Source organism: Anopheles maculipalpis, chromosome 2RL (genome assembly GCF_943734695.1).
Source record: "Anopheles maculipalpis chromosome 2RL, idAnoMacuDA_375_x, whole genome shotgun sequence".
Lineage (NCBI taxonomy): Eukaryota > Metazoa > Arthropoda > Insecta > Diptera > Culicidae > Anopheles > Anopheles maculipalpis.
In genome coordinates, this window is record NC_064871.1 from 1,107,190 (window position 1) to 1,133,013 (window position 25,824).

The 25,824-nt window shown below is 46.2% G+C and overlaps 3 protein-coding genes across 5 annotated transcripts in view; 2 read left to right on the top strand and 1 right to left on the bottom strand.

Moving 5' to 3' along the window:
• Positions 1-22,721, bottom strand: part of LOC126558356 (opsin-1-like) — a 306,086-nt gene extending 283,365 nt beyond the window's left edge. Inside the window, exon 1 of the mRNA XM_050214356.1 lies at positions 22,707-22,721. The gene's annotated coding sequence lies outside the window, so the exon portion shown is untranslated. The remainder of the gene's footprint in view (positions 1-22,706) is intronic.
• LOC126556604 (homeobox protein cut) overlaps positions 1-25,824 on the top strand; it is a 153,343-nt gene that overhangs the window by 37,115 nt on the left and 90,404 nt on the right. The window lies entirely within an intron of this gene.
• Positions 5,796-6,471, top strand: LOC126559126 (uncharacterized). Its single transcript, XM_050215240.1, has 2 exons — positions 5,796-6,137; positions 6,199-6,471. Exons 1-2 carry the CDS (start codon positions 5,796-5,798, stop codon positions 6,469-6,471), a joined length of 615 nt encoding a protein of 204 aa, XP_050071197.1.

The following is a 25,824-nucleotide window of genomic DNA, read 5'->3' on the forward strand; positions in this document are numbered from 1 at the left end:
CCAGCGCCCAGCGGTATACATGCATATGTACATAATAAATCGATACCGTTCGGTTTTGTGAGTTTTGTGCTTCTCGCTTGCTCGCGTGCACCCGTTCGGCAGGCGACTACACGCTCTCGCTCGTGCGCCAGTCGGTCGGTAAAGGCGGAGCAGTATCGTTTATTGGTAACGCCTCTAACTTCGATATTGGACCATCGTTTTTTATTTCCTTTCCGGGTGTGTTTGCCTCGTGTGTTTTTTTTTTTTTTTTCGTTGTTTTGTCTAACGTTCGTGGTGCTCCTGGACTCTTTTTTTGATGCTCGCAGAACCGATTTTTATGTGCTTTTCCGGGGGTTGCATGGTGCGCGCGCGAGAACACACCAGCCAGGACCCTTCGTTGGTTCGTTTGTTGGTGGTCGCTAGTTCTTGAGCGTTTCCCGCAGTGCTATCGAACTTGTCGTCAGCTTCCGGTTCACACACAGTCATACATACTTTTTTTTTGTGTGTGTGGTATGTGCAATGTATTGTACCGTTTCTAACCTCAAAAGCTCCCAAGAGAGTCAGCAAGCACTAGCAGCAGTAGCAGCAGTCGGCAGAAGAAAAGAAAAGCACGCAAGCTGAACTTTAACATGCAATATGAAAGGAATTTAATTTATGTTTCAGTTATTTCTGCCTCACTGCTTCGCAAACGCGGAAGCCCTGGAGATTGCTTAAAATAAGTAGAGAAGGGGGGGATATGGGAAGGATGGAGGAAGGAGAAGAACTCCAGAAGAACTTTTGCTTCCTCGGCAGCCTCGAGAACTGGACTTCGAAACCGACCAACCGACCAACCGCGCTTCTCTAGGGGACGTTAGTAATTTGTTAGGCAACTGTGTGCTGCTGTTCCTTCACGGCTGTTGCTAGCATTTGTGCATACTGTTTAGGTCATGCCAGTCCAACCTCCAACGCGCGTTGACCAGCAAACTGTCCCGAAACGTTTGTTTTCCATATTTTTTTCCCGCGTCACTTCAGCACTTACTCCACACTGGCCACTCCATGGCAGTTGTGGCGAAGTGAAAGAGCGAAAAATTAGTGGTCCCAACACTAATTAAACGGTCGGTCTTGTGTGCCTCCCGGGTGATTTCCTGCTCCAGCTCAACCCGCAGCTTCGAAGGATTGAGCGTGAGTTAATTTTATGCGGTTGTTCAATTTTATGACCTCTCTCGCACACTCTCACTCGTCACCACACACAAACCGAGAGATTGGCGTGGTCTTGGACGATGGCCTCCCAACATGGGCCACCTTAAAGCTCTGGGAGTAAACTGCAGTTTTTTTTTACCGTGGTTGGTTTTGTTGTTACTCTCGTCCCACCGTCGTCTTTGCAACCCTGCTGTTGCGTTTTCTTCAGCTTTAAGCAGCTTTGTTTTCGGATTTTCATGGTACGATTTTTCCTTTTATCCGGCCGCGTTACGATGGCGCACTTTTGCGTGGCACGAAGCGTGTCGATTTGTTGACGACGAGGTGAAAATTGGTTAATTGGAATCCATTTCTTTGAGTGGTCATTTTCATTTGGTGATGCTTTTTTTTTGTTCTTCTCTCCGCGCTACATTCACTGGGGCTGCTTTGAATAATTTCCCATTGAAACCGTAGCCATTTGGGGGTACTCGGAAAACCACTTGCCGATAAGGGGTGGCGAACCACAGTGAGACAGCCATTTTTCCGGTGGCTGAGGGTGGGTGGGTCGCGTTGGCACATAAACTATTAATTTGCCCAGCTCTGCGGCCATTTCGATTGCAAGCTTTCGATGAGCTATTGAGCTACGACTAATGGAGCAAATGTTCGCCATTTTTGTTTGCTTCGGCCGGCTATTATTGCATCGACTTTGTATTCTTCGTTTGCTTTTATTTTTCGTTGGATGTTGGATTGCTTGCCACACACAAAAAAAGATAAGATTATGTACACGAAACGCGAAACTCTGCATGAGTTTATTGGGCGAATGGAATACGCAGTTCCATTCAGGCAGCCAAGAAGTGGTGCTTTTTTTTTTTGTTGTTGCTCTGGTATGTTCCCTATCGTTCATCCGCTTCTCATCCTCCGCTGTGCATCGATTGGTGCTCGATCCGAACGTGGTGTTATTTACACACCGAAACCGAATCGGCATCTTTGCGCACTCGAGAACTGCATTCCATCTCTGTTCCGGTGCGCTTTTGCGCTCTCGCTTCTACGCGCGTTATCAATTTCGAGGCTATCGGCCTTCCCGCCTCAAATGCTCCAACGTTCTTTCACTGCACACAACGACAGCGACGACTACGACGACTACGACGAATACGACGGCTGCGACAGCGACGACTACGGCGACGATGGCTATGCTGCTGCCCGTTGCATACATACAAGCTTTTATTCTTCACCGAACACCGCTCGATAACATCTCATGTACAAGAGTCAGTGCCATTCCACCTCTCCGCCCCACCGGCTTCTTCATCACCCACCAGGCGTCTCCATCTGTCGGGGAGAGGATGGAGGCAAGACACATGGGTTCGAAAATACATCGCTCTTATCGAAACGAAGAAGCGAATGGCGATTGCGAGCAGCGGCAACTACAAGGACGGAGCGAAACCGAACGAACCGAACACACAAACCTCCGTGACTCTCGCCTCAACAGCCGACATCAAACCTCCTGGCATTGCAGGCAGGGAAGGACGACGACACACAAACGACCGAAAAACCGAAACCGAACGAAAGAGATGCGCTTTGATTCGATTTTTCCAATTCGAACAGTGTGTCGGAAGGCAGGAGCTTTTGTGAAGGAGCTGCACACATACACACACACACACGCAAGCTCACCACTCAGGAAAATAAAAAGCTTTTCTCATTCTTTTTCGCTGCTTCCGCCACCGCTTCTCACTGACTGACGTGCAGCGGGGGAAAGGATGCTGTGAGCTTCTCACTGCAAGCATTTCATTCTCTCGCGCCATCTCTCTCCCGCACTCACACACTCACGAGGACATACAGTCGTCGCTCAATCACTCTCCAACAATTGAAGAAATACAATTCGGAAAATATCGTCTATCTATATGCAAGAGGCAGCTTTTCCATCGTCGACCGTTTTTCTTCTCGTGGAAAATGCAAGGATCAGACCGGATTTTTTTCTTCTTCTCTAAAGTTCGCTGTATTTGCATTTTCCTTCCCTTTTTGGTGAACGGTTTTTCCCGTTCGCGTCTAGCAGAATAGGGCACAGAATCGTTACGTTCCGCTGGAAGTTTATAAACATTTTCCATTTCCATTTGTGAATGGGGCGGCGATGGGATGAAAAGCTGACGATGGGGAAAGGTGGGATAAGCAATTCAAAAGCGGTGTGAGTGCTTTTTATCAAGCGTTCATCCCGTGCCTGGCTGCTGCTCACTGCCACCAGCATCAGCAGTGACACCGTTTCCCATCAATTCTGAGGAATCCTGAGCTGCTGCTGCTACTTCTGCTTGTTTGTGGCAGGACTTTTCCATCGATGTGGCTATTCGTTGCCGCTGTCGTTTGTGTGTCGTTGCTGTTGCGGTTTTGGTTCGCTCGCAGCATGTAAATGGGCTGCAAATAGATGTGAAATCGATATGAAGGCAGCGTCATTCTAGACGAATTCCATTTGCGATAAATTTATCGAAATGTAGTAATATACAAACAGAACAATTCTAATCAATGCTTTTTATTCTCTTTTGCTTTCAGGTATGAACAAGAATTCTTTTGAAAAAGAAGATTTTCAGGTATGCTCGAAACATAATTTTTCTCCCTTTTACTCAACACTCGATTCCACATCAGTTTGTAAGATAATTGTGATTCATTTGAGGCTTCGAAACAGACGTCAAATTGTCTGGAAACGGGGAAGCAAATCGTGGTTGTAAACATTTTTACGTGACGCTTATGAAGACGCGATTCTACTTGACTGTACTGTACTGTAGCTCGATTTTTCAAGCAACAACTCCAACGATACACAAGAGTTGAGGGATGTGAGGGATGAAAATCGCGAACCAAATCAAACCTCATCTTAGAATCTCTGCCAGTGACGATGATGATGAGGCAGGCCACACGAGACACAGACAGTAGCAGTCCGTCAGAATTAGTAGCCTGACTTTTGGTATCGAAAACTGACGTCTGCAAGAAATGGGAGAATCGTATAAAGAGTTGGATGGACCAGCAACATCTTTCCTGTTGCCTTTAGCATCGTAACGTTTTTCGAGGTTACTCTTGAACTTCAACTTTCCAGCAGCGTTTCCTCGCACACTCCACACCAAGATGTCATGTCATTTATGCTACGGCAGCAACAGCAGCAGCAGCAGTAAGAAAGCGTGAGCAGTAGAGGCTGCGTGGTGTCAGTGATGTATAAATTATAATTATGCATAAAAACCGCACGCCGAGGGGCTCTGGTAGAACGATCAAGGGGGGGGGGGGGGGGAGGGAAGGGGAAGAGTTGCCGGGTCAAACCGGGTGAAAGCAACAGAAGCAACATTAAGCAGCCTGAGCATGAGGTTAAGAAGGCAGCAAGGCGAGGCGACAAAAATCAGCCTGATGAGCGACATCCACGAGACAAGCTCGACTGAGAGAGACAGAGAGAGAGAGAGAAAGAGCAAGCGAAAGAGTTCCAGCGCACGAGTTTAGATGATGAGCGCGGAAAGGATTGTGTCTGGCGAAAAACGTGTAGCTGAAAAACGAGATATTGTTGTCTGGGTTCTTCTGGCCCCGGCCACATCATCATCCCCATCATCGCGCCGTCATCGTCATCGTCGTCGTCGTCTGCTTTTGCGGAAGTGTGTGCCTTATGCCTCTCCTTCAGAACGCAGCACACAATTAGAATCAGATTTTTGTCAGCACGATTAAAGTGCACGGAACATAGATCGTGAGCGGGGGGTGACACAAGCCGGGCCAGAAGAAATAAATAATAAAAAAAAACTCCCCAAAACAGACGCGCTCCGCGAGAGCGTAGGAGTTTGACTTTGAGAACTTCGGGCTTTTTGGGATCAATTGGGATCAATTTCCATACAAGCCGTTCTGGCCTTAACAATTGATTTCCGGGCGGCTTCCCTTTTCCGGCTTCAGCGCTTCAACACGGCAAATGCTGCTTTATTTACATTTTTGTCAAGTCGCAAGAGCTGTTTTCGCACTTCCCGGCGGTTGATCTCCGGGATGCAGTCGCTGCACCACGATGCATCCATCCTTATGGTGATCTCTTCTGTTGCTTCATTCCATGATGTGTTTGTGTTTGTGTGTGTGCGAGTCCGCCATCCGTTGTTGAATGATTTATCGTCCGATTGTATGCATCCGGGGAGTCCGGACAGCGATCGATTGCGAATCGAGCAACTGCAGCCAGTAGGGTGTCAGGACACCGGGACGAAGGGCCACAGAGCACAAATGTGCATCGAAAAGAAGTTGGCACGCGCAACCTACACGCGCACTCGATTAATTTGTACAACACAAAAAAGGGAACGATTGTGTTCGCACAGTTGGAGAGAGGACGACGCTGACGACTGCGGCGTGGCATCGTCGTTCCTTTTCATTGCCATTTCGGGGGGAGGTTGAACTCTAATTTCAATAGCGAGTATCATAAGTGAACAGCGTACGCGAGAGTGGGGTACGGGCTTTGATTTAACGCATGCTGTTTATTAATCCGATTCTGGAAGAATTCGGATGAATACATTGCGCTAAATGCAAATATCATTAAATTGAACAACAATTCGACAACAACAACTGTTTATTTGAAGCACTTGCAACGATCAACAAGACGCTGCTTAGAATAATCGCAGCAAGCCTAGCAATTTTAGTCACTGTCATCGTCTTTTTGGGAAATTAGAAACATGAGAAGGATCGTGTTTTTTGTGTTAGTTTTTATACTACAATCATCTACGGTTAACTGTAACAACCATGGATGTCAAGTGTTATTGGAGTGGTCTAGCTGTCCCACGCTCAAGGACAGCAGTAATGCAACAATTGCTCAGTCACCGATCTGTGATGGATGGATGTGGGAACGACGATGGATCGCAGTCGAAGAGAGCTGTTTATCAATTGAAGGACGCATTAGCAATTGTTCCCAACATCTGAAGGTTACGTTGACCAATCTGGAGTTGGTGTTTGTGCAGTTCACAGTGAAAAGATTGTTGTACTCCGATCAGAAAGCTTCGAATGAGACAATCGTGTTGGTAAGTTTCATCTGATCAGCTGTTTTCGGTAAAATTCTGATGTTAAGTTTTGTTCTCAAAGTTACAACTGGAATCACCGTTTCTTGGAGAATTTGACGGAGATTTGGATGTGTCACCTTCGTTAAGATTGCATAGCGAATGGATCAGTGAAACTATCCGCCAGGAAGATGCAATGGACGATTCCCGCAGACGGCAGTTAGAGCGAGCGGTGGATACGGACGGCGATATACCCGCGATTGTATTTATGGACTTTTTGAAATTGCTGCTAGTCGTGAGTTCATTAGCTGGCATATCTTTCCTGTTTTGCTGTACCTTTGTGGTAGTTTCAAAGTAGCGTAAAACGCCAACCATAACAATCAACCGAACGAATACATTTCAATCATCAAACATTTAAAACCCTATCATGCCTCCTCCCGGTTCAACCTTGTGGAACCCGTTGGTGCGGAAGAACGCTCAAACTCGGCTGCAGATTTTATGCATGTTTTAATTTGAGCCTTATGCTGATGTTCCTGTTGTTTATCGAATGCACCACTATCCGACCAGGACCTGTGAGCGTCGGCAAGAAGAGGGTTAGGGCATAATTCTAGCAGCTGCTGGTAAATTTCCTCCCACGACCGGTCGGGGCGATGTCATTTTCATCAACTCAGTTGACAAGTTGCATTGTTTCGATTTGATCGTAATTAAAACAAACCGTTGTGTGCACCATCCCCGGGCCAGACCACCTGGGTTTTGTGAAGAGGGATCGGAATGCAAATGCGAGACGCGAGTCGGCCCGGTCGGTGATGTGTTTTTGTTCTGTGAGCGCATTAAATAACCCAATTGTTGGGGCGCGCACGGTATTTGCCCTTCGTTTCGGTGCTTCTTAATCAGTTCCCGAACGTCATTCGTACTGCTGCTGTTGCTGTTGCTGCGTGTGTTCGCGCACACGTTGGCACTAATTTAAATTTAAATAATAAATCGCACAACCAAACGCGTCGTGGGGTTTGCTCACGTGCGAGAATCGTCTGCACCAGGTGAGCTGCCCGGTGAGAAGCGAACGTAATAAAACCCTGAGCAATGCTTCTCACCGTCAACCGAAGACCCACGTGCAAGAAGCGTCCGTTAGCGGTACTACGCTATGATTAATCCCACCACGAAGGCTTGAAGGCCAGAAGCCGAGCGGAAAATCTTCCACCGGTCGGCAGAAATGACCTCATTTCATTGGAACTCCCTTTTGTTCGATTCGATTTGATTCAAGATCCTGCATGAAAGATTGACACTTGAAAGCCGAATGATGAGGGTTAATTTTTTGTTCTTTCTTCTCCCCCTCCCGAGTCGAGTCGTAGCGAGAATGCGTAGCCATTCTTGGGGTTGTTTTTATCACTAACAACTCTTCGACTGGGTTCCGGTCGTAAGCAGTTGGCGATGGCGCGAAGGGACAAGAGGGCCCGCTAGCGTGCCGCGGTGTGGTAAGTGCTTAATGTTTCTGCGTTCTGCGGTTTCACCATCCATGACCCCAAAGCGAGGCGCAGCCGGGAAGTAATCTCGACACGCAATATTTCGATACGTTATCAATCATAGTCCAGTACGATTTCCTTCCTGAAAATAATATGCTTTCGGGCTTCGTTTCGTTCCGTTTCATGTGTCGTGCTGTTTTCTTTGTTCTCGAGAACCCAACCTTCCCTCTGCCTCCCACTCCCCGTTACTCCTTCCGATAGGCCGCGCTGGCCGATAATTTAGAACGATCATAGAATCGGGACCATTGCTTCCGTGGACCGCCCTTCAATCGATGCCCTCACCCCCCATCTCGCCGAAGTACATTGGGAAGAGACTGGGCAGATGATGGTAGCCCACAGCACAGTAATGACCAACGTCCGCATCACGAAACGTGGTCGTTAGTGCTGACGACGCCAACGACTACGATGCGGGCTCTTCGGATGTATCGACCAGAGAGTGGTCCCAGAGTGTGCGGCTAAAACGATGATCGCATGCTTGTACAGTGTTTTGTACTTCAACTTTAAAACGACAATCGGCAAACGCCGTGTACACTGGTAGGCCAAGAGCCTTTCCAGCAGCAGCAAGCCAGGGGGAAAACCTTCATGCAGACCAACAGTATGAATGGAAATCATTTATCTCCGTGTATTTATTATTGCGCTCCTACACACATTAAGTGATTTAGTGAGACTTATGTTGGGCTGCTTTTCTTCGCCTTCGATCGTTCTCGATTGGATCGCACTTTCAATTCCATTTCGCTTTCCCTCTAGCCCAGAGTTTTTTTTGGTTTCTTTTATTGTTAGCTGTGTTTGCTTAATTTAGCCCGCGCTGCGTCTCCAGCGCAGCTGTGGTTCCAGCCTCGAAATCGACCGAACGCCAAATTCAATAGCAAATTGCATACGCGCCTGAAATGTTGGCAGGGAAAATGAGGTTCACTGCGTAGGTTTAAAGCTCAATTTTGTGTAACCCCTCGTTCGGGAAAGGGCCGGGCGACATCATCAAGGTGTCGTTCAGTTTCGAGCGTAATTTGCATTTACCTGTCAACCTCCATCTCCTCGCCGAACCAGGGTCTCGCGGTCCGTTCGTCTTTCACGATTCATTGAACAACGTGGCCGTGCCCTCGCGTCCACGGTGCTCGGTGGAAGGTTTTGAATAACAAATAAATTCGTTTATTAACAAACGAAGAAAAGAAGTAATTCAATTGAAAGAACCTGACATCTTCTCGCTGGCGTACAGGCAAGGTTGGGGACGCATGGGATGGTAGTTTGCGAGAGGACATTCATTTAATCTCTCTTCCCCGGTTCCCCTCTTCTCTTTCGTTCTCCAGCGTGGAACGAAAGTACACTTCTCTTCTCGAATGGTAGCTTGGTCATGCCCGTATTATTGTTTCCGGTATTCGATGATTTATATCCGATTTCAAAATCATCTTTGACGTTGGGATGCTCGTTTCCGTCAGCCTGAAACCGTAAACTGATGCCCAATATGGAGATCGGGCATTAAATTTTTATTTTCTCAAACAAATTCCTTCACTGGGTAAGGTAATTGCAAGAAACAGTTGATCGAATTTCATCAACCGACGACAACAAGGGAGCACAAGACTCTTTCTCAGTTCATCCGTCTTATTGGACAGTTGTCAAATGCTATCTTCAAAATGCAATAAAGCGTGCCGAAATGGACGTATTTTGTTTGGCATGCTTTTACCCAATTTAGAATGGAAACAAACCAATGACCTACTGGACAATGCGTCAAGTCACAGGAAAACACACCACGCACGCACACCCTGAACGGAGCCGCAAATCGAATCAATCTTTAAAGCAAACAACGCATGCCATCCTCCCAAGTGAAGCGGCGACTTATGCTGTGGCTTGTGTGGCTGATCTGTTGGCGAACACGTGGCCGCGAGTGTTGTTTTTGCAACAGTTCGTCACCCTTTTTACCGCCTATCGAACGTTATGCTCCATTTCCGAGCCAACGTCGGTTCGCCGTGGGTTCGAAACTTCCGGAATTCACTGAAGGGGAGAATTCGCTGTTTCGTGTATTTTTTTTATTCGTTTATTTTGTCCCCTGAAAAACGAATGAGTCAAAGTCAAAATTGGTGGTGGCTCACGTGTGCGACCGCATGTTTATATAAAATTACTCCCGTCCACACACATACACGTGGTCGAGGTCTCCCCTTTAGTTGAAAGAGTTCGACATGTAATAGGCAAAACAGCAACACAGAGCTTCGTGCATTAGCTGTGTGGGAAATCAAATGGAACGAATTTCGGTTCATCGGAATTTGTGGAAACTTAAGTTTTGGGTAGTCCCAGATTTCAAGCTTCGTTTAATCTGTTTTGGGGATTTTATTTAAGTAAAATTGACAGATTTTAGTTGAATCCACCTTTTAGTGGCACAACACAAACTGCCAAAGAGTTAAAGGTCGCCTATTATCACGCGTTGAACCTTACCATCAATTCTAAGTTGGGTAACTTCATTTGTCCCAGGTGTCAATGCTCTCGTTGACCACAGCCAAACATCGAGCAAAGTGATACGAAGCGCAGGGCTACTAGCTCTGGCGGGTGGGCGTGATAGCCGAGGACCGGAAGTCGTCCCCGGGAGCGCGCATGACGATGCCGAGTGATCATAAATTAATTACCGGTGTTGATAACAACTCAGCGCCATTAAACATTCACAGGCGTAAAACGACGTCCGCGTGCGCCTATCAAGGCGTGCATTTTTCCTCCCCATTCCCCCATATCGCTATCGTAACAGGTCCCGAACGCAACGAAAATAATTATCCTGTCTATCACTTTTCCACCGGTGGCCCGTTTAGGGGCAAACAGTAGTCAAACGCAGTTTGCCACTCCACTCTCTAGGCACACAGGCCCACGATGACTAGAAAAGCGTTTTTTGCCCGGGCAAGGAATACAATGTGTCCACATGGAGGATGTCGTCCCGTTGGGAGAGGAATCCAGAATAGAAAAAACAAAACAGACCAACCAACAACAACAACAAAAACAGGAAAATTCTGATAGCGAAGGGGAAAAACAGCCAACTGTGCGAGGATGGACGTTCCCTGGGCCTTATGCGCCTTGACTGATGGGGAAGATATTAATAGACACGCGTTGACCCTATTTTTTTTTAATGCTATTCAATTCTTTTCCTCCTCTCGGCTAGCCTCCCATTTTCCCCTATTGAATTGGACTGGTGGGAGGTTAAGAAAGTGAAATGTGTTCATATCGAACGGTGATGTAGTGGCCACCGGGAGGAGGGAAGGGCATGTTTGCTCGACTAACGATCGGCTACTTGCTAACAAATTTTCTACATCACCTCAGCTTTGAGTTTTTGTTCGACTTCACGCCTCCATCACCGTCACCGGTCACGTGCTGTCCGCTTCTGTACGCTTTAAAATCATTATGCTTCACCAGTCTGTGGACACGAAAGATAATCAATTAATGACCGTACGGAAATCGCCACCCTGAGCTTGATGGATGAAGAGCGACATGAGAAGAGTAGAAGAGAGAGAAAAAAAAACACGCGGATGAAGTGAGACTTAATAGAAACGGCAAACACGAAACTGAACCTGGGTGCCTAGTGAGCAAAATGGGTGTTGGGTGGTGGAAAATAATCAACACCTACAAGTCTCGCGGATCATGGACCTGACATCGAAAAGCGATGACGAAGACATTTTCACCATGACACTGGATTGGGATGGGAAATTCATTATTGTACATCAAAATTTGCTTATCAGTGTGTTTTTCTTATCGATTGTTTGCTGGTAAATTACGGCAGATTTTTTAACCAAATGTATTTCCGTATGGAAAGAAAATTTGCCTTCCATTTGCCTCTCTAAACTTACCACAAGAGTAACAGACACGCAGCAGTTGCATCGAAGAATCCCCGATCTCACGAGCGAAAGTTGGATTGATAATTGGAAAATTCAATGCATCGTGGAAATGCGTCGTCTTGGTGGGTAAGAATTTTTTGATTAAATCCCCTCAGTATTCAGGCGGAATAGCGTTCGAACTTATCTTTTTACGTTCGTCCTCGAGCAAATCCTTCCTTTGTGGGGAGGAAGAATTTCACAATTATCAAGAAGTCAGAGGCGAGGGAGCAGAGGCGAGATGCAGCGAGGTGTAATGATAATAAAAATAATAAAATTTAATCATAAATATAAAAACGGAAATGAAACCATGATAGAGAGCAGCGAGCGCAAAACGGGCGTATCGAGCCGAACTGGGGAAAAGCGAGTGACAACTCCGCCGAGCGAAACTTTCAACCCTCGAACCCCAGTATTTTCATTTGCATTGGAACAATCCGCGAGAGACAGATAATTTCGCCATTGATCAAAATATATTGTTATTATCACGGATGCCACCATTTAAACTGGCAGCGCGAGCCGTATTTTATTTTGCATTCGCGCGGCTATTGATCTGTGCTCGGTTTGCTTTCGAAGTGGCTTGCTCCTTGAAGCGATACAGAGGACAACGTCGCATGTGGGAAATAACGAATTAAAAATTCAAACCAACGTTTGTGGGTATTATTTTTTTGTTTCCCACGAAACGCGTGGCAACACGAGAACGAGGAAGGATTCGATTCGTCGATATACGAGCACCGGCATGTCCTGGAGGGAACCATATTTCGATTAATAATTGATGATGGTTTGTGTGCTGCTTGTTGTGAGCCGGTAATATCCACCAGCACCAGTTCCTGGGGGGTGGGCGGTAGTGGTGATGTGTATGCAAATTTTTCGTTATTCATCGTGTTTTTCGGCTGCTCGGTTTCGTCGGTGTACTGCGTTTTGAGGCCGAAATTGACGGCTTCGCGAATTTCTTTTTTCATCTCCCCCGGATAGGGTGAAGCTCGCTGTGTGTGCACATCCTCATCCCCAAACAAAAAGGATGAAAGAAAAGCCGGGAAAATGCTCATTTCGGGAAAAGCGTTTGGTGAAATATTGAGCTGCCAAATCGAGCATAGAGACTTTCACCCGCCCATAGCCTATGTATCTCATGTTTGATGATCGCTGGGAGTGGGATCACGATTCCCTGGCCGCCCAAGGGTAGGGCAGATTGGGCGGGAATGGCGGATGGATTCGCGGGTGGATGTTAATAAATAAAAAATATGCTCCCACTTCTGCTCCTGCTCCTGCCTTCTCGGAAAGCCTTTTACAGAGGGATTAATCTGGAGACAGCGGCGGGGACGGGATGTTGGATGGCAAGTGGCAAGTTGCGGCGCACAGTTTGATCTTTGATATCAATCAAAAAAATCCTTTTACGCGTTCGAACACTGGAGGAAATAAATTTCAATTTTCCCAAGTTTCACTCGTGAGCCTACCGTGTCTGTGCGTGTTTATTTCATCTTCTTCTCGCTATCTTCTTAGACGCGCAGTTCCGGTTGTGTGACCTAGTGCGTGAATCGATCGATCGGAGCAAAGTGGCACTCTGATGCTGAAGGCATTAATTTTTCATCGCTTTTTCTACGTGCTGTGCCGGTGGCAGTGCCTTTTGCTCATTGTTTTCCACAGACGCTCGCAGTGATAGGTTGCGTTTTCCCTTTGGACACATTTAGCGAAACGATGTAAACGTTTGTTTGTATGGGTGTGTGTGTGTGCGTACGTATGTGGCAAGGTGCGCCAAATTCATCAAAGCCAGAACGATATGTTTGGCGTTGAACCACCCAAAACCCCTTAGCTAATTTTTTACTCGATTGCACTCAGAATTTTCCTTGTTATCCGGTGTTCCTTTTTCGATGCTAGAAGCAAGGAAAAATGTGTGTTGTTGGAAAGGAAAATGCTGTAAACAATGGCGCATGCCAGTGTGAAGTGTGGAATAATTTTAATGTCTAATAATATTTGCATATTATTCATGTCAAAACCTTTCCCTTACGTATGGGTTTTGTGACGCATCGTTCTGCTTCTCCTTGGATCGCTTATTTTTTTGTAGTTCATAATTCCGGCACAGCTTATGCTGTTCGTGCCAAATACGAGGCGTTCGAGCATGGAAACAACCCCCAATCGTCCTGTGGTGTATTTGTTCTTGGGTGGTAATAATTCTGCATGTGAGCGATTACTCGCTCGTGCTGGTGTGAGATATTGGACAGATTGTGAAGGATGAGCCGGCTGTGGTGTGATTCGATTAAATTTTTATGCTGCAATTTGCATATTTTATGGTTTCCTCTTCCCCACCCACACTCACTCACACATGGAAGTGTAAGGCATTTTTACAAACTTCAGTGAAAAGTTCTCCTTTGAAATGCGCTTCCGGAATCCCGCCAAGGGTGTCGGATGAGCAAAACTTCCAGAATCACGTACCGATGATGTTTATTAATCGTAAAAATAATTCATTCCGCACTAGAAGGCATGCACCAAGCGACATTTGTAAGGGCCTGGAAGCTGAGTTCCTGTGTCGCGTATTTCGAGTTCTGTATCGATTTTTCCTTGTCTCAGTACGATTTTTAATCCTTCCCTTTAAACAGACCATGGAGACACAATCCAAACCGCAACCCTACAATCGGATTTTCCGATCGAAAGAAGACAACGGAACAGGTTTTCCGCTTTCCCTAAAAACGGAAGAAATATTCTCCCTAGATTGAATATTAATAAGCTTCTTACCATCTTACGACGGTATCACCGATATCGATTGGTATGCTTAAAGTGTAGCGCAAGAAAAATGGCTCCAAAGGAAGCTCCTCCGAAAAAGGGTTTTCTTGATAAATTTAATTAAATTTCAATAAAATTACACTTTTAATTACGGTATTGATATTTTATTCGCCATTTGGATGGCGGCTGCTGAGGTATCTCATCGGCATCTGGCGTTTCGGTGTCTGTTTTGTGTTAATGTTACGCGTGTAACTCTTTGGGCGAAGACGAAAGGGCACTCCGTGGCACAGCTGGAGTTTTCTCCGGACTTATTCCGGCAAGTCGATTGGAAAGTATCGCTGTTGAGCTATCGGTTTCGCCAAAGTTGCCCCATTCCTCGATGGCGGCTTTCGACTGTTAGCCCATTTGAAATGGGCCGGAAAATGTGGCATCCATAGCATCGCTATTGAGCATTTATCGGAGCAAAGGGTTGCCCAAAATCGAGAAGGAAAGAAGAGAAGAAGCAACCCGGTTGGCAAAGATGGAATCAATTTATAGAATACAGAATGATAACGGACACACTCGAAACATTTGGTGCGTAACCGGAAAACTTTGCGATCCTTGATAGCGGAAAAGGGGTTTTAAAGCAGGCGGCTGTTTTTCGATGGTGTTGGGAGTTATCGGAAAAAGTCGTACATTTGGCCATCCTGGGGATCTTCGCGGTGTAAATGGTGGAAATTGATTTTTAATTAAAATTTACGATGTGATGGGATTGTTGAAGGACGAGTGTCCTCCTGGGTCCACGCCATTATGAAGTGAAAGACCGAAAAACAGAAATTATAGGCAAAAGGTAGTGGCTTTTTTTTATTTTCATCTTTTGAGTGAAAGATGCTGGTGGTTTGATTCGCATTCGTTTGTATTTTATCTATTTGCCGTTGACCAGCAGGCAAGTCCACCCTTTAGGCGAGTCCACTCGCTAATTAGCTATCAAAGGGTTTTTCGGTGCTGTTCGGGTGTTGAAGATAGAGATCTCCGTCTGGAAACCACACACCCGAACCCGAATGCCAATTCCAATGGTTACGTACGTGCAATCCTGAGGGAACCTTCGATGCGAAATCCGCTTTCCGCCGCGCCCCCAAAAAGGACGCTCATGGGATGGAATCCTTTCAAAATATAAATTAGACACTGCGCCAGTGAAGCAGTCACGGCCCGGTTGGACGGATAGGGAATCCAAATGATACCTTATTTCAATTACATTCAATGAGTAGAGCGAGAAAAAATAAGGGTCCACGGACGGTCAATACACTTGACCGAGAGTCCACCCAAACCTGACCGTCCCCTCGCTGGAAGGGGCAAATTCCTGGTCCCCCGAAATCCTGGCAGAGTTTTTCTTTCCAAGCCCGTGTGTGAATGTGATAATGATGTTAGTAAGCGTGTAGTCGCCCGCAGTCGCTGGGTGAGTATTATTTGCTTAGGAAGGAATAATAACCTACCGACGAATCAATACCTATTTACATTTACCATCGCCAGATCCAGGCCCAGGTCGTCGCATTCTGGAGTTCGCTTTCGGGTTTTGGTCTGCACCCAATTAAATATGTATTATTTAATTTCCTTCCCCGTTTTTCGCTGTCCGTGTGCTCATACGAATTGCGCCCCGTTTGCATGTGTTTGTTCCGTCACCAGCTCTTGAGTATTTGGGTGGTGTGAGGGCGAAAGGACTAAAAATCCTCGATTCGCTGGACCAGGCTTCTTTCCAACCACCACCACCACCACCACATCATTTCCCCCATTATAACCGTTTCTTTGCCGTGTCCTACGCGGTGAAGTTCTTTTTCGGATGGTGGAAAAGTGTTTGTTTTTCCTCACAAGGGGATGTTTTCTTTTTTTTTTTGCTCACCACCGTAGTCATCGTCATCGGTTGTTCTGCAATGCCACACCGGAGGCTCAGACTAATTGCTTCGGTTTTCTGGGTGTATAAGTGTGTGTGCTGTTGTAACATCGGACATTGGAGATCTTGGGCACGATCGGGTGGCGGCAGCATGAAGGCGAGGAAATTAACAAAGATCAAACAAGCATAAATCCTTTTTGCTGCTCTCGACAGTGTTGCAACATTTCTCAAGCCAAAAGCCCGACCGGTTCCAGTGGTCCCCAGTTGTCGTTAATTAGCTTTTGTTCCGTCGTGGTGCAATGTGTGTATGTGTACATTATCCTTGCAGACGGTTTTCGGACGATCCTTTTTTTTTTTTTGTTGAGAGGGAAAAAAGAGTGAAAGTTTTTCCTCGTTTATATTTTCCCCAAAACGGAGCGCAGTGTTACAAATATTTATATCGCGTCGGGAAGTTTGGAAAGTAGTAACAAATGGCGAACTGATGTCCAAGTGTGCAATTTACCCTTTTGTGAAGCAGTTTGTAAATTTTTAAATAGTAATTATCGACTTTCGCACATTGGGACACTCTCAGCCAATCCTCTGAAACACAAACAGAAGAAAAACTATTTGTAAGCAGCTCTGCTACACAGACATAGAGACAAAACAGACACTCAAACAAACAAAAAAGCCAAACATTACTTCATCGAGTCCTCTCCACAGCCACTACACTGCACTCGATCACGTTTAATCTTCGCAATTGCAAATCAACTCTTCACACGGTGCTCGAATAAAAATCCAATTATCATCAAGTCACGAGCTTCCCGTCCATCAGTAGCCAAACAGGCAAAAGGGGTTCTTGAATAAGTGCTCCACAAAAGCCAGCCCAAAACAAAAAAAAAAAAGGGTAGAGCAAAAAAGCCTTCCCACCAATAAACAAATCTCGGCCAATCCGCAAAATAGTCAAAAATTAACCTTCCTCAAATTGATCCTGTTTGTCTTCACCGTACTGTGCTGGGTGCAGCAGCTGAATGCACCACCGCACGATGCACCACGGGCGGTGGCTCAAAAAAGTGCATATGTCCTGTGCTGGAACGGTCGATATGGACTTGTGGGGCGCAGTATTTAGTGCCGTACGAACATCATCATCCGCCATCATTCGCCATCATCCGCCAGAATGCAGCAGGTCCACCCGAAACGTGTCCTAGTTCTCGTTTTCCCCGTGGCAAGTTCGTTAATCGTTCGCTGTGTCCGTCTCAACTGCAATCATATCGATGCACATGGCGATGCACGCGGAAGGCACGACAACGACGACGATGACGACGAAAGTGCAGTGACGCAAAAATCCAATTACATCCCATTGCATCCCGGATGCAATGCTTCACATCCCGCGCAGTTTGCAGGAATGTACGCATTCCGGCAGCAGGAAACGGTCCGAAAAAAAAATGGCCATCATTTCATCCCGCGTTTACAACATTCTCTCATTGCTTCACGGCCCCGTTCTCGGTGCTGCAATCAAAAAACGCTAAATTCCCACATATTGGGCGCATACTAATTGCGGTCATTTTGCACTGATAACCTCGCGCCTCGCTATCCAGCGACAACGACCAGCCAGTGACCGACCTCGGATCAACCGAAGGAAGGTGAGAATTGCATCCGTTTTCCTCCCGCTCTTCATGCTGCCTTTCGTCACATTCCCTTCCTTCCGATCGGTTGTGCTGTTTACCGTGAAATTGTAAACCCCTGTGAGTGTGTGTGTGTGTGTGTGTGTTGACTGCTGCAGTTGACTGTGAAAATCAACAGCTAGCGAGCTCTCGGTTTTTTTGTCCACGCCCGTTCTGGAGGCCTCCAAGGCACCAGAACAAACGGGCGACAACCAGATGCGGATGAGGACCAACAACACAGATCCCCGAACCCAAGGACCTGTTGGTGCAACCGTGTGTGCCTGTCCACATGCATAACGACTACGGGACGATACGATGCACGCGTAAACCCGTTGCAGAACCGCGCCGGAGTAGGACATGCAGGAATCCCTTTTTTTGTTGCTGGTTTCGGCTTCCTGAGTTGGATTTTCCCCTTTGGGTGCTCTGCGGTGACCTGTTGTGTCCGTCTGTGTTTCATGTGGCTGAGGATTTTTTGTTGTTGCTGCTATTTTCGGGATGCATTCTCGCATGAGTTTTTTTGTTTTTTCTGTCCCATTATCCTGTAGGCAATGGGAGCTAAAGGTGAAGCTTCGACCATCAAACCGTCACATCGGTGCTGTCGGTCGGTTTGTGTTTGCAGTTTGCGTTTTGCGTTCCTATCATCATCAGTCAATTCATCACCATTTCGTCCCTGGCCGTGGTGCGCTCTGAACGGCTGCTGGAAATCGAAAGGATAAAGTGACGATGGTAGTAGGATATCTCCCATTCGAGCGTAAGCTGCAATCGTTCGAATCGTTTCGTAGCCTGCAGGATTGGCCGTTTAGAAACATCAACAAAGCCCCCAACCATGATGCCACTGCCATGCTTTGAGCGTGATCTTTCAGCAAGCAAACGACGACCTATCATTCGACACCATCGACGAGCAGCAGCTCCATGTGTGGTTGGAACGATTTCGACTACTGCATTGAGAATTCGATTCCGTTCCAGCGACCGCTGCAACATCCAGCGACCAGAGTTTTAAGGCCGCAGAAAAAAAGAGGTGAAGATGAGGTGGCCTAATACGTATGTAAACAGTGTCCCTTCATCCCATCAGATCAGACCCCGGTACAGGAAGGAAAGAAATGATCCTTCTAAAAGCCAGTTTGGGTTTTCATCTCCATTTTCCCCATCCCTGCTACCTTTCGATCGTGATTTATACGACGATGGCGTTCGTTCCGAATTTTCAATGAACTATTCGCATGTCGGATTTTTTGTTCGCGAAAGTAAAATCCTTTTCCCGATTGCATTTTCACAGAACAAACGAGGAAAAGATGGGAATAGCTCTTATAAAAAAGCACTCTAGGAAGGATAAGCCGGCCTCCGATCACCGGTGAACCGTGCGATTTGCGATTCGGGGAAAAACAAACCGGCCACCGGAAGCACAAGCGCTTCTGTCGGCTGAGATTATGACTTGTAAACATTCGAGTCGAACCACTTCGATAAATCAAAACCCTTTCGGATTTTCGGTGTCCTGTCCGACTGGTCCGAGCTAGATGATGAAAACTCTACATTTTGCACTTTACTTGAGGGAGCTTGAGGTTAACCGATTCGAGGATTCGACCGGCCATTCAGCGGTGGAAAAAGAGAGCAGAAAACAAGACGACTCCATAAAATAGCCCTTTTACCAGATAACGTGCCAGCGTGTTTGTGTTTCGTCTTGTGTTTTTCGATTGCATTGTCGAGTAGAAATGAAAATCGGGGGGGTTTTTAGTCCATTGAATTCACATCGACTGAAAAGAGGAAAGAATGCACGGTGAAAAATTATTGAATCCGACATTCGTCTGTTTTGTTTTTCCTTTTCGGAGGGTTTTAGGGGTTTTTCCACGACCACACAACAGCACATGAAAAATCTGGTCTTGGTGCGTCTCTCTCTCTGTCCTTCTGCACTCCTGGCGACAGATTAATGCTGTTGTGTCGAAACGCACCCTTACGCGAACGCATCCGATTATAGGCGTTATCGGTAGAATAATTAAAAATTTATCACTTGGAATTAATGCGCCTTTAACAACCGTTGTCGTGATTGTGTGCTGGGCACCGATTCCTTTCCGCTCTGTGTTGGTTTTTGTTTTGTGTTGTTTGCATTCGTTGGGTGGCCGGGCCGGCCTTTTGTTTGTGCATTGTCGGTTGCAATTGTTGCACATGGTACGTGCAACGAGCGCCCTTACCGATTGCCGATGTTCGAACAACGTACCCCGCGGCTGTCAGTGGAAAAGCTATTATTTTGCAATTAGGTGTTTGTTTTGTTCCTTCACGCGGTCACTGCCATTTGGATGCGGTTGGTGGTTGAGTGGGTGATGCATTTGTAATTGCCGATGCATTTTTTCGATAGGACCGGTGTCAAAGGGTCGTCAGATTGATTGAGTCTTTGACTAATTACATGGAGGAATGTTTTCTACGAAGACTCCAAATAAAATGAAAGATGTACTGATTTAAAGTCACTCCGTAGTCTGTCCCGAGAACATTGCTAACTCCACAGCAGGTTGAAGTCTCGCTAAACAACTCCGATTTTTGTACAAAATTTTGCAAGCGACTTGATCGAAATAAAACGACTCCTCAATGTCCACCCCGAAAACTCAGCAGGATGTGCGCTTCAGTTCGCAGGATTCGTTAGAATGCATCGCCGAATGTCAGGATTTACAGATTTTAATGGAAAGCAAATATTTGCCACCCAGGCAAAACCACCGCGCGAGCGCCCTCGGACACTGTCTGCAACCGTCCTCTGGTCCATGAATTTATGATGGTCTGTCCTTGGGAGCGAGTGAACTCGAGTTTTGGCGCTGGAAGTTTTTGCAGGCCTGCTGAAGTGTGTGGTTATACATTTTTTTCCTCCCCGTACGATTGCATCTTGTTCTTTTATTCCCGAACGCGATTTTGGCGTCTTTCAGCTAGGCCAGTCGGGGTCGATTTTTACGATGTCGGTACATACCATCGATGGGATGCTGCCGGTCGACTGGAAACTCCCTCGAGCAGAAGCAGAGGTTCGAGGCGGATTGATACGCAAGATGCTGTCTAGCAGGCCGACCGGCTTCGGACGGTGTAACGAATTTCGGAGAAACGGGTTAATGATGACGATGTGCGAAGAGGGACGACGTGGAGGCTTTGATTCGCTTCTAGTAGTCGACATTGGCAGTGGCATTGGCCACTAGGGCACACAACAATGACGTTCATTCATAAATATTTAAAGTGGATTTTAATCACGAAAGTCGTCTCGATCTTTGTGGGTGATGTTTGCTTTCCGTTCATTTTCGGTATCCGTTACACCCGAAAAAAAAATGAAGCGTTCCTCTCCAGATCGAATTCCAGTATCCACATGCAACATTGATGGTTGGATGGCGTTGGTTGTTGAAAAGAAGCGAGTCGTGTTTTTTATTGCACGCAGAGAGGCACGAGACGCTTTATGAGATGATGATATTGGCCGTGATTGTTTCTTCCTGTGTTAGGTCTTTGGAGCAGGGTATTGGAATTTCTAAAGATTCTAAAGATACGCCTTAAGCGTACGCAGACTTCCACTTAAGATGTTTACAAATCATTTCACCAAACGGCGTGCAGTGAAGTGCAGTGGCAACCGACGCTTGAAATTGATTTGGAGTCCGGAAGTCAAACAAAGCTGTTGCCGTCGACCTGTGTAGCGGAGGCATCGCTGAAGATAAATTTGTAATCCTACGAGAACGCGGCAAAGCTGTCGAATTTTATGAATTCCAAATTAACAACATTAACCACTGAAGTCGGCTAAAGTGCGGCTGAAGTTGGTTCAGGGCACGGTAGCATCTCGGCAGAGCAAAACGTTTCAAAGTGTTGGTTTGGGCAGAGCCGCAGGAGTATCGCAGGTATTAGCAATGATCCGACAAGCACCAGCACCACCATCTCCCGAAAGAAAGGGTGAGCCCCCTGAAGGTGGATTCTGCCAGCAACATCGACAGTATGGCGCTGTTTATTGTTATCGTTTTCTCGATAATGGAGATAACATTTTCTCCGATGGTGGGATGCCTTGTTCGGTTGTTCGGCAAACAGCTGAACAGCGCGAGGTAATTACCTTGCGAAGACAGAGAGCATTCGAGCGCAGGATATGCTACTAAAAGATGTTTTACGTCTTTGGACGTGACCGTGGCGCAACACCATGTTCCTGCTATCGAACTATAATGGAAGAAGTCGTGTCTGGAAGCGAAAGTAGAGCTGGTGAAGATGTGCAAATGGCAAATTTCATTATCTAATTGAATTTCATTGCAAATGGAACTGTAGGAGATGGGTTGGTTTGGGCTAAAATCGATCGAAAATGACCAGCTTGTCGATGTCAAACGGAATGATTTTTTGCAGGCAAAAATATTCATGACGCTATCACATCTTTATATTCACTCTTTGTCTCTTGCCAGCGACGAGCGCCTCCGCAATTCCGGCCTCCGATTGATTGATTATGTCTTGTCAAAATCTTCTTTCTTTGGCACTTTCCGTACTGTTATCAAACGCTCGCCTCACCCCGGCGTGTGTGAGACGTAATTATTTTCAATCTTCATCCTCCCAGGCGTTAGCTCATACCGCCAACCAAGCTGAGGCGTCAAAAGATCTGGCGAGGGCTTCTCTGTTGCTTCCTCGCCACATACACACATGTGTGCACACATTTATCGAACAGTTGGCTGACTGTGGCACATTCTTATCGCATCCCTTCACCCGCTGCTGTTGCTCCCTGGGGAACGAGAACAGGAACTGAACCATTTGTTTGTTTATAAATAGGTTCCAGAAGGATGTTTTATACACACACACGGAGAGAGTACGCACGTCCCGGGTTGGTGGCTGTTGTTGTCTCATACTTTGAGCCACATGGAACGTACCATAACTCATCATATTTATGATTGTTCGTCAAAACTTCTGATCAGCTCCGGCGGTAGACGTTTTTCGCATGGATTGGGAGGCACACTGTGACACTCGATGAAAAAGCTTCCACGGAACTTGAGCTCATCAATTTTTGCACCTTCTCCATCACACTTGTCGCTTCCTGAAGCTCCCTGAAGATGACATCGTAAGGAGATAATGATTTTGTCGTTAAAGGCGTCTATATACATGTAAGCGTCGTGTGTGTGAGCGCGCAATGTTGGCATTTTTCCATTGATTAGCAGGAAAAGCGTAGGAGATGTGGTGCGTTTGGTGCTGTTTTTAACGAGAGCCATTGCCGCGAAGGGTGAAGGATATGAGCGCACGAACGAAAATTCATCAAATATGATAATGAATAGAAATAAATTTTCCTGCTAGAGCAGGGGTAAGACGACGGCTGATTCTGAAGGAGGTTAATTTATAATCTTCACTCTCCATGCCATGCGTTGTTGTCCGAACCAGCCTCGTTCACTGGTAATGGGCGGATGTTAATCAAGGCGAATGTGAATATGATCGAAAAACCAAACGAAAAACGTCAAAAACGGCGATAAAAGGGTTTGTAAAAACTGGCATATGTGGGTGGGTGGGTTGGTGGGTGGTTGGGTGGTTCGGTGGGCTGATAAGCAACTCTGAAACGCTAGCCGTGTGACGATTAATTATGTAAACCCGAGCGTTCTTTTTAACGAAGCAATAAATGAAGTCACGTTCTTAGAGAAATATGAGTTTTCTTCTCAGTATCTCAGTAAATGTTAGGATAAGAAGAAATTCTTCAAATATTTTGCAAACCATGGTCAATAAGAATCTTCTACTTTAAAGTAAGAAAGAGAAAAAGAAAGAAAACCTTCAATGAAACCATCGAGGAGGGATAGAAATTTCGATTAACCTATCACTCACGATGTATTCCCCGTCATTAAAGTACGCGCTTTTCCGGCCACGGGAGCAAACAGGTCGACCTGTCACAGTTCAACTGGTATTGTTTACCTTTTTTTTTGGGGTGGCTCTCCTTTCCTTTCTCCTCCGCCCAATCTTCCGGTAATTGATATCACTTTTTTCTAATCTGCCTTATCATTATTGCTTCTCGCTTGCGTTTTTCCACTGACGGGCGGGAATCGCTTTCCGGTATTGCGAGGTCAATTCCTGCCCTTATTTTCCCGGTCTCCATCTCCTCGGCCTGACAAGGCATAAAGATCGAACAAGATGAAACATCCCGCCTCCTGTTTGTTGTGTATTTTTTATCCGTTTTTGTGTTCCTTCTTTCGTTCGAGGATGAACAAAATAAAAGTTTTCCCATTTTCCACCAGGCTCTGGGTTGGCTTTTCCTGGCAGTGGCAAGGTGACTCGATTTTCGATTCCCGAACGACTTTGCCATTTATTCAAATTTTACAATCATTGTTGTCTGTTATTATTACCGTCACCCAGCGAGGACGAGGGCACAAAACGCATCGCGTCCCATGTTCCCCATGGGACGCCAACATACTTTTCCGCACCAAGAAGAAAAATAAATGAGGAGATTTTTCCCAAAAAGACGAAGAGGAAAAGAAATAGGAAAAAAAACAAAAACAGCCGGTTGAATGAAGTTAAATTAAACCAACAAAGGCAAACATGGTTTCGATCGGAACCATGCAGGGGGCTCCTGTGAGGGAATGGGCGTGAGGTTGTAGGGAAAATAGCGACGGAAATGGAGCAACCATAGAAATAAATAAAAAATGAGCTGATAAGGACTGATTGTCGTCCGCTTGCTTCGACGGGCGCACTTGCCTTGCCGTCTCGGTGGTGTATCTTCGTCATTTTCTTGTCATGCCATTGTTGTTCCCTTGCGCTTACACCCACCACAATTCTCGCGATTCGACCTCCCTCTCCCCCTGTAACTTCCTTCCTGCGAAGGGTCGACGACGACAACGACGACTACGTCGACAAATTGTGGATCGATCCAAACGATAAATAGAAAGAGAACCCGGAACTTGCGTTTTCCTTGAGGATAGGCTCTTACAAGTGTGCCCCACTAACGGTGTGTGTGTGTGAGAGAGAGTGGGTAAGTGATGTAAAGAGAACAATTGAATGACAAATAATAAGCAGCCTCACGCCACCAACCAGCGGAAGCAGTTTCGAATGTGCTTTTTTATGTTCGATAGTTAACCGAAAAACTCGATTCTTCACTTGCCGATCGTCTGTCCATTTCTTAAGGGCGGGAGATGACATTTATTTTGGAGCCATTTCGAGGGTGCGTTTGTGTGCGGTTTCATCTGATTCTTCGTGCTCACCGTGCTTGGGTCGATATATTTTTTCGACAAGCCTGAGATTTGTTAAACGAGATAAAGAAAAACAATTTTCAAGAATTAATCGAAATTATATTCGACGCTTGACTCACCAACATTCAAACACACACACACAAACATAATCTCGGTCTTGTGTGCGTGTTTGTGGGACGAGTCCGAAAAAAAAACTAAAACTGAGTTAGCAAAAGAATGGTCGGAAGAAATACCCAACAGGGTGAGAGGTTGTGGCTGGCTGGCGGATGGATGGATGGATGGAGGCAATCCCATTGTTCGCCGGTAGATCTGCGTGGGAAATACGACATCCGCGGCCCGTCCGACGACCGCTTTGAAAGGCGAAGTAATAAAACGGTAACGGAACGAGCAAGTGAACTCAAATGATGAGGCCAACTTGCTAACGGGGCGCACCTGAGGAAGCGCTTCAACTACGCTGATGTCGCTTATGATTGAAGGTGGTGACCGGGTCTTCCATCCGGAACCGTCGTACACGGAAAAGAAGGAAGATTAATGTTTTGCACTTGATTGAAAAACTTGCACAAATCGATAGCATTGTGAAGTACATTGAGGTTTTACAGAGAAAAAATGTTCAAAAATTGAAGAATTTCCAAACGGTACATGAGTCGAAATAGAAAACGAAATTGGATTCAATTCGATTTCAGCGTTCACTTCCGTCCATCGCAACGGAGTAGCTCCAGTAATTAGAGAAGTTTCCAAGAATCAATTGCTCACCCTCTGTATTATCGAGATGGTTCACGCAGCATCATCATTCCGGTGATATGAAATCGAATTTTCAATGAACACTCGCTGGGCGTCATTTCATTAGTCATGCCGACGTCGTGAGGGTAGACGACTCGCCCCGAGAGCAGTTCGATGGCGTGAGGAATAATTTTATCAAACAAAACATCTTAATACTCGAGCTAAATGGATCGTAATGAAACTGTCGATATGGTGTTATGCACGGACCGTACACAAT

Bases quoted from the DNA above. Each gene is read 5' to 3' on its own strand.
- LOC126559126 (XM_050215240.1), top strand. From the start codon at position 5,796: ATGAGAAGGATCGTGTTTTTTGTGTTAGTTTTTATACTACAATCATCT. The intron at 6,138-6,198 runs GTAAGTTTCATC...TTGTTCTCAAAG, and splicing joins CGAATGAGACAATCGTGTTG to TTACAACTGGAATCACCGTT.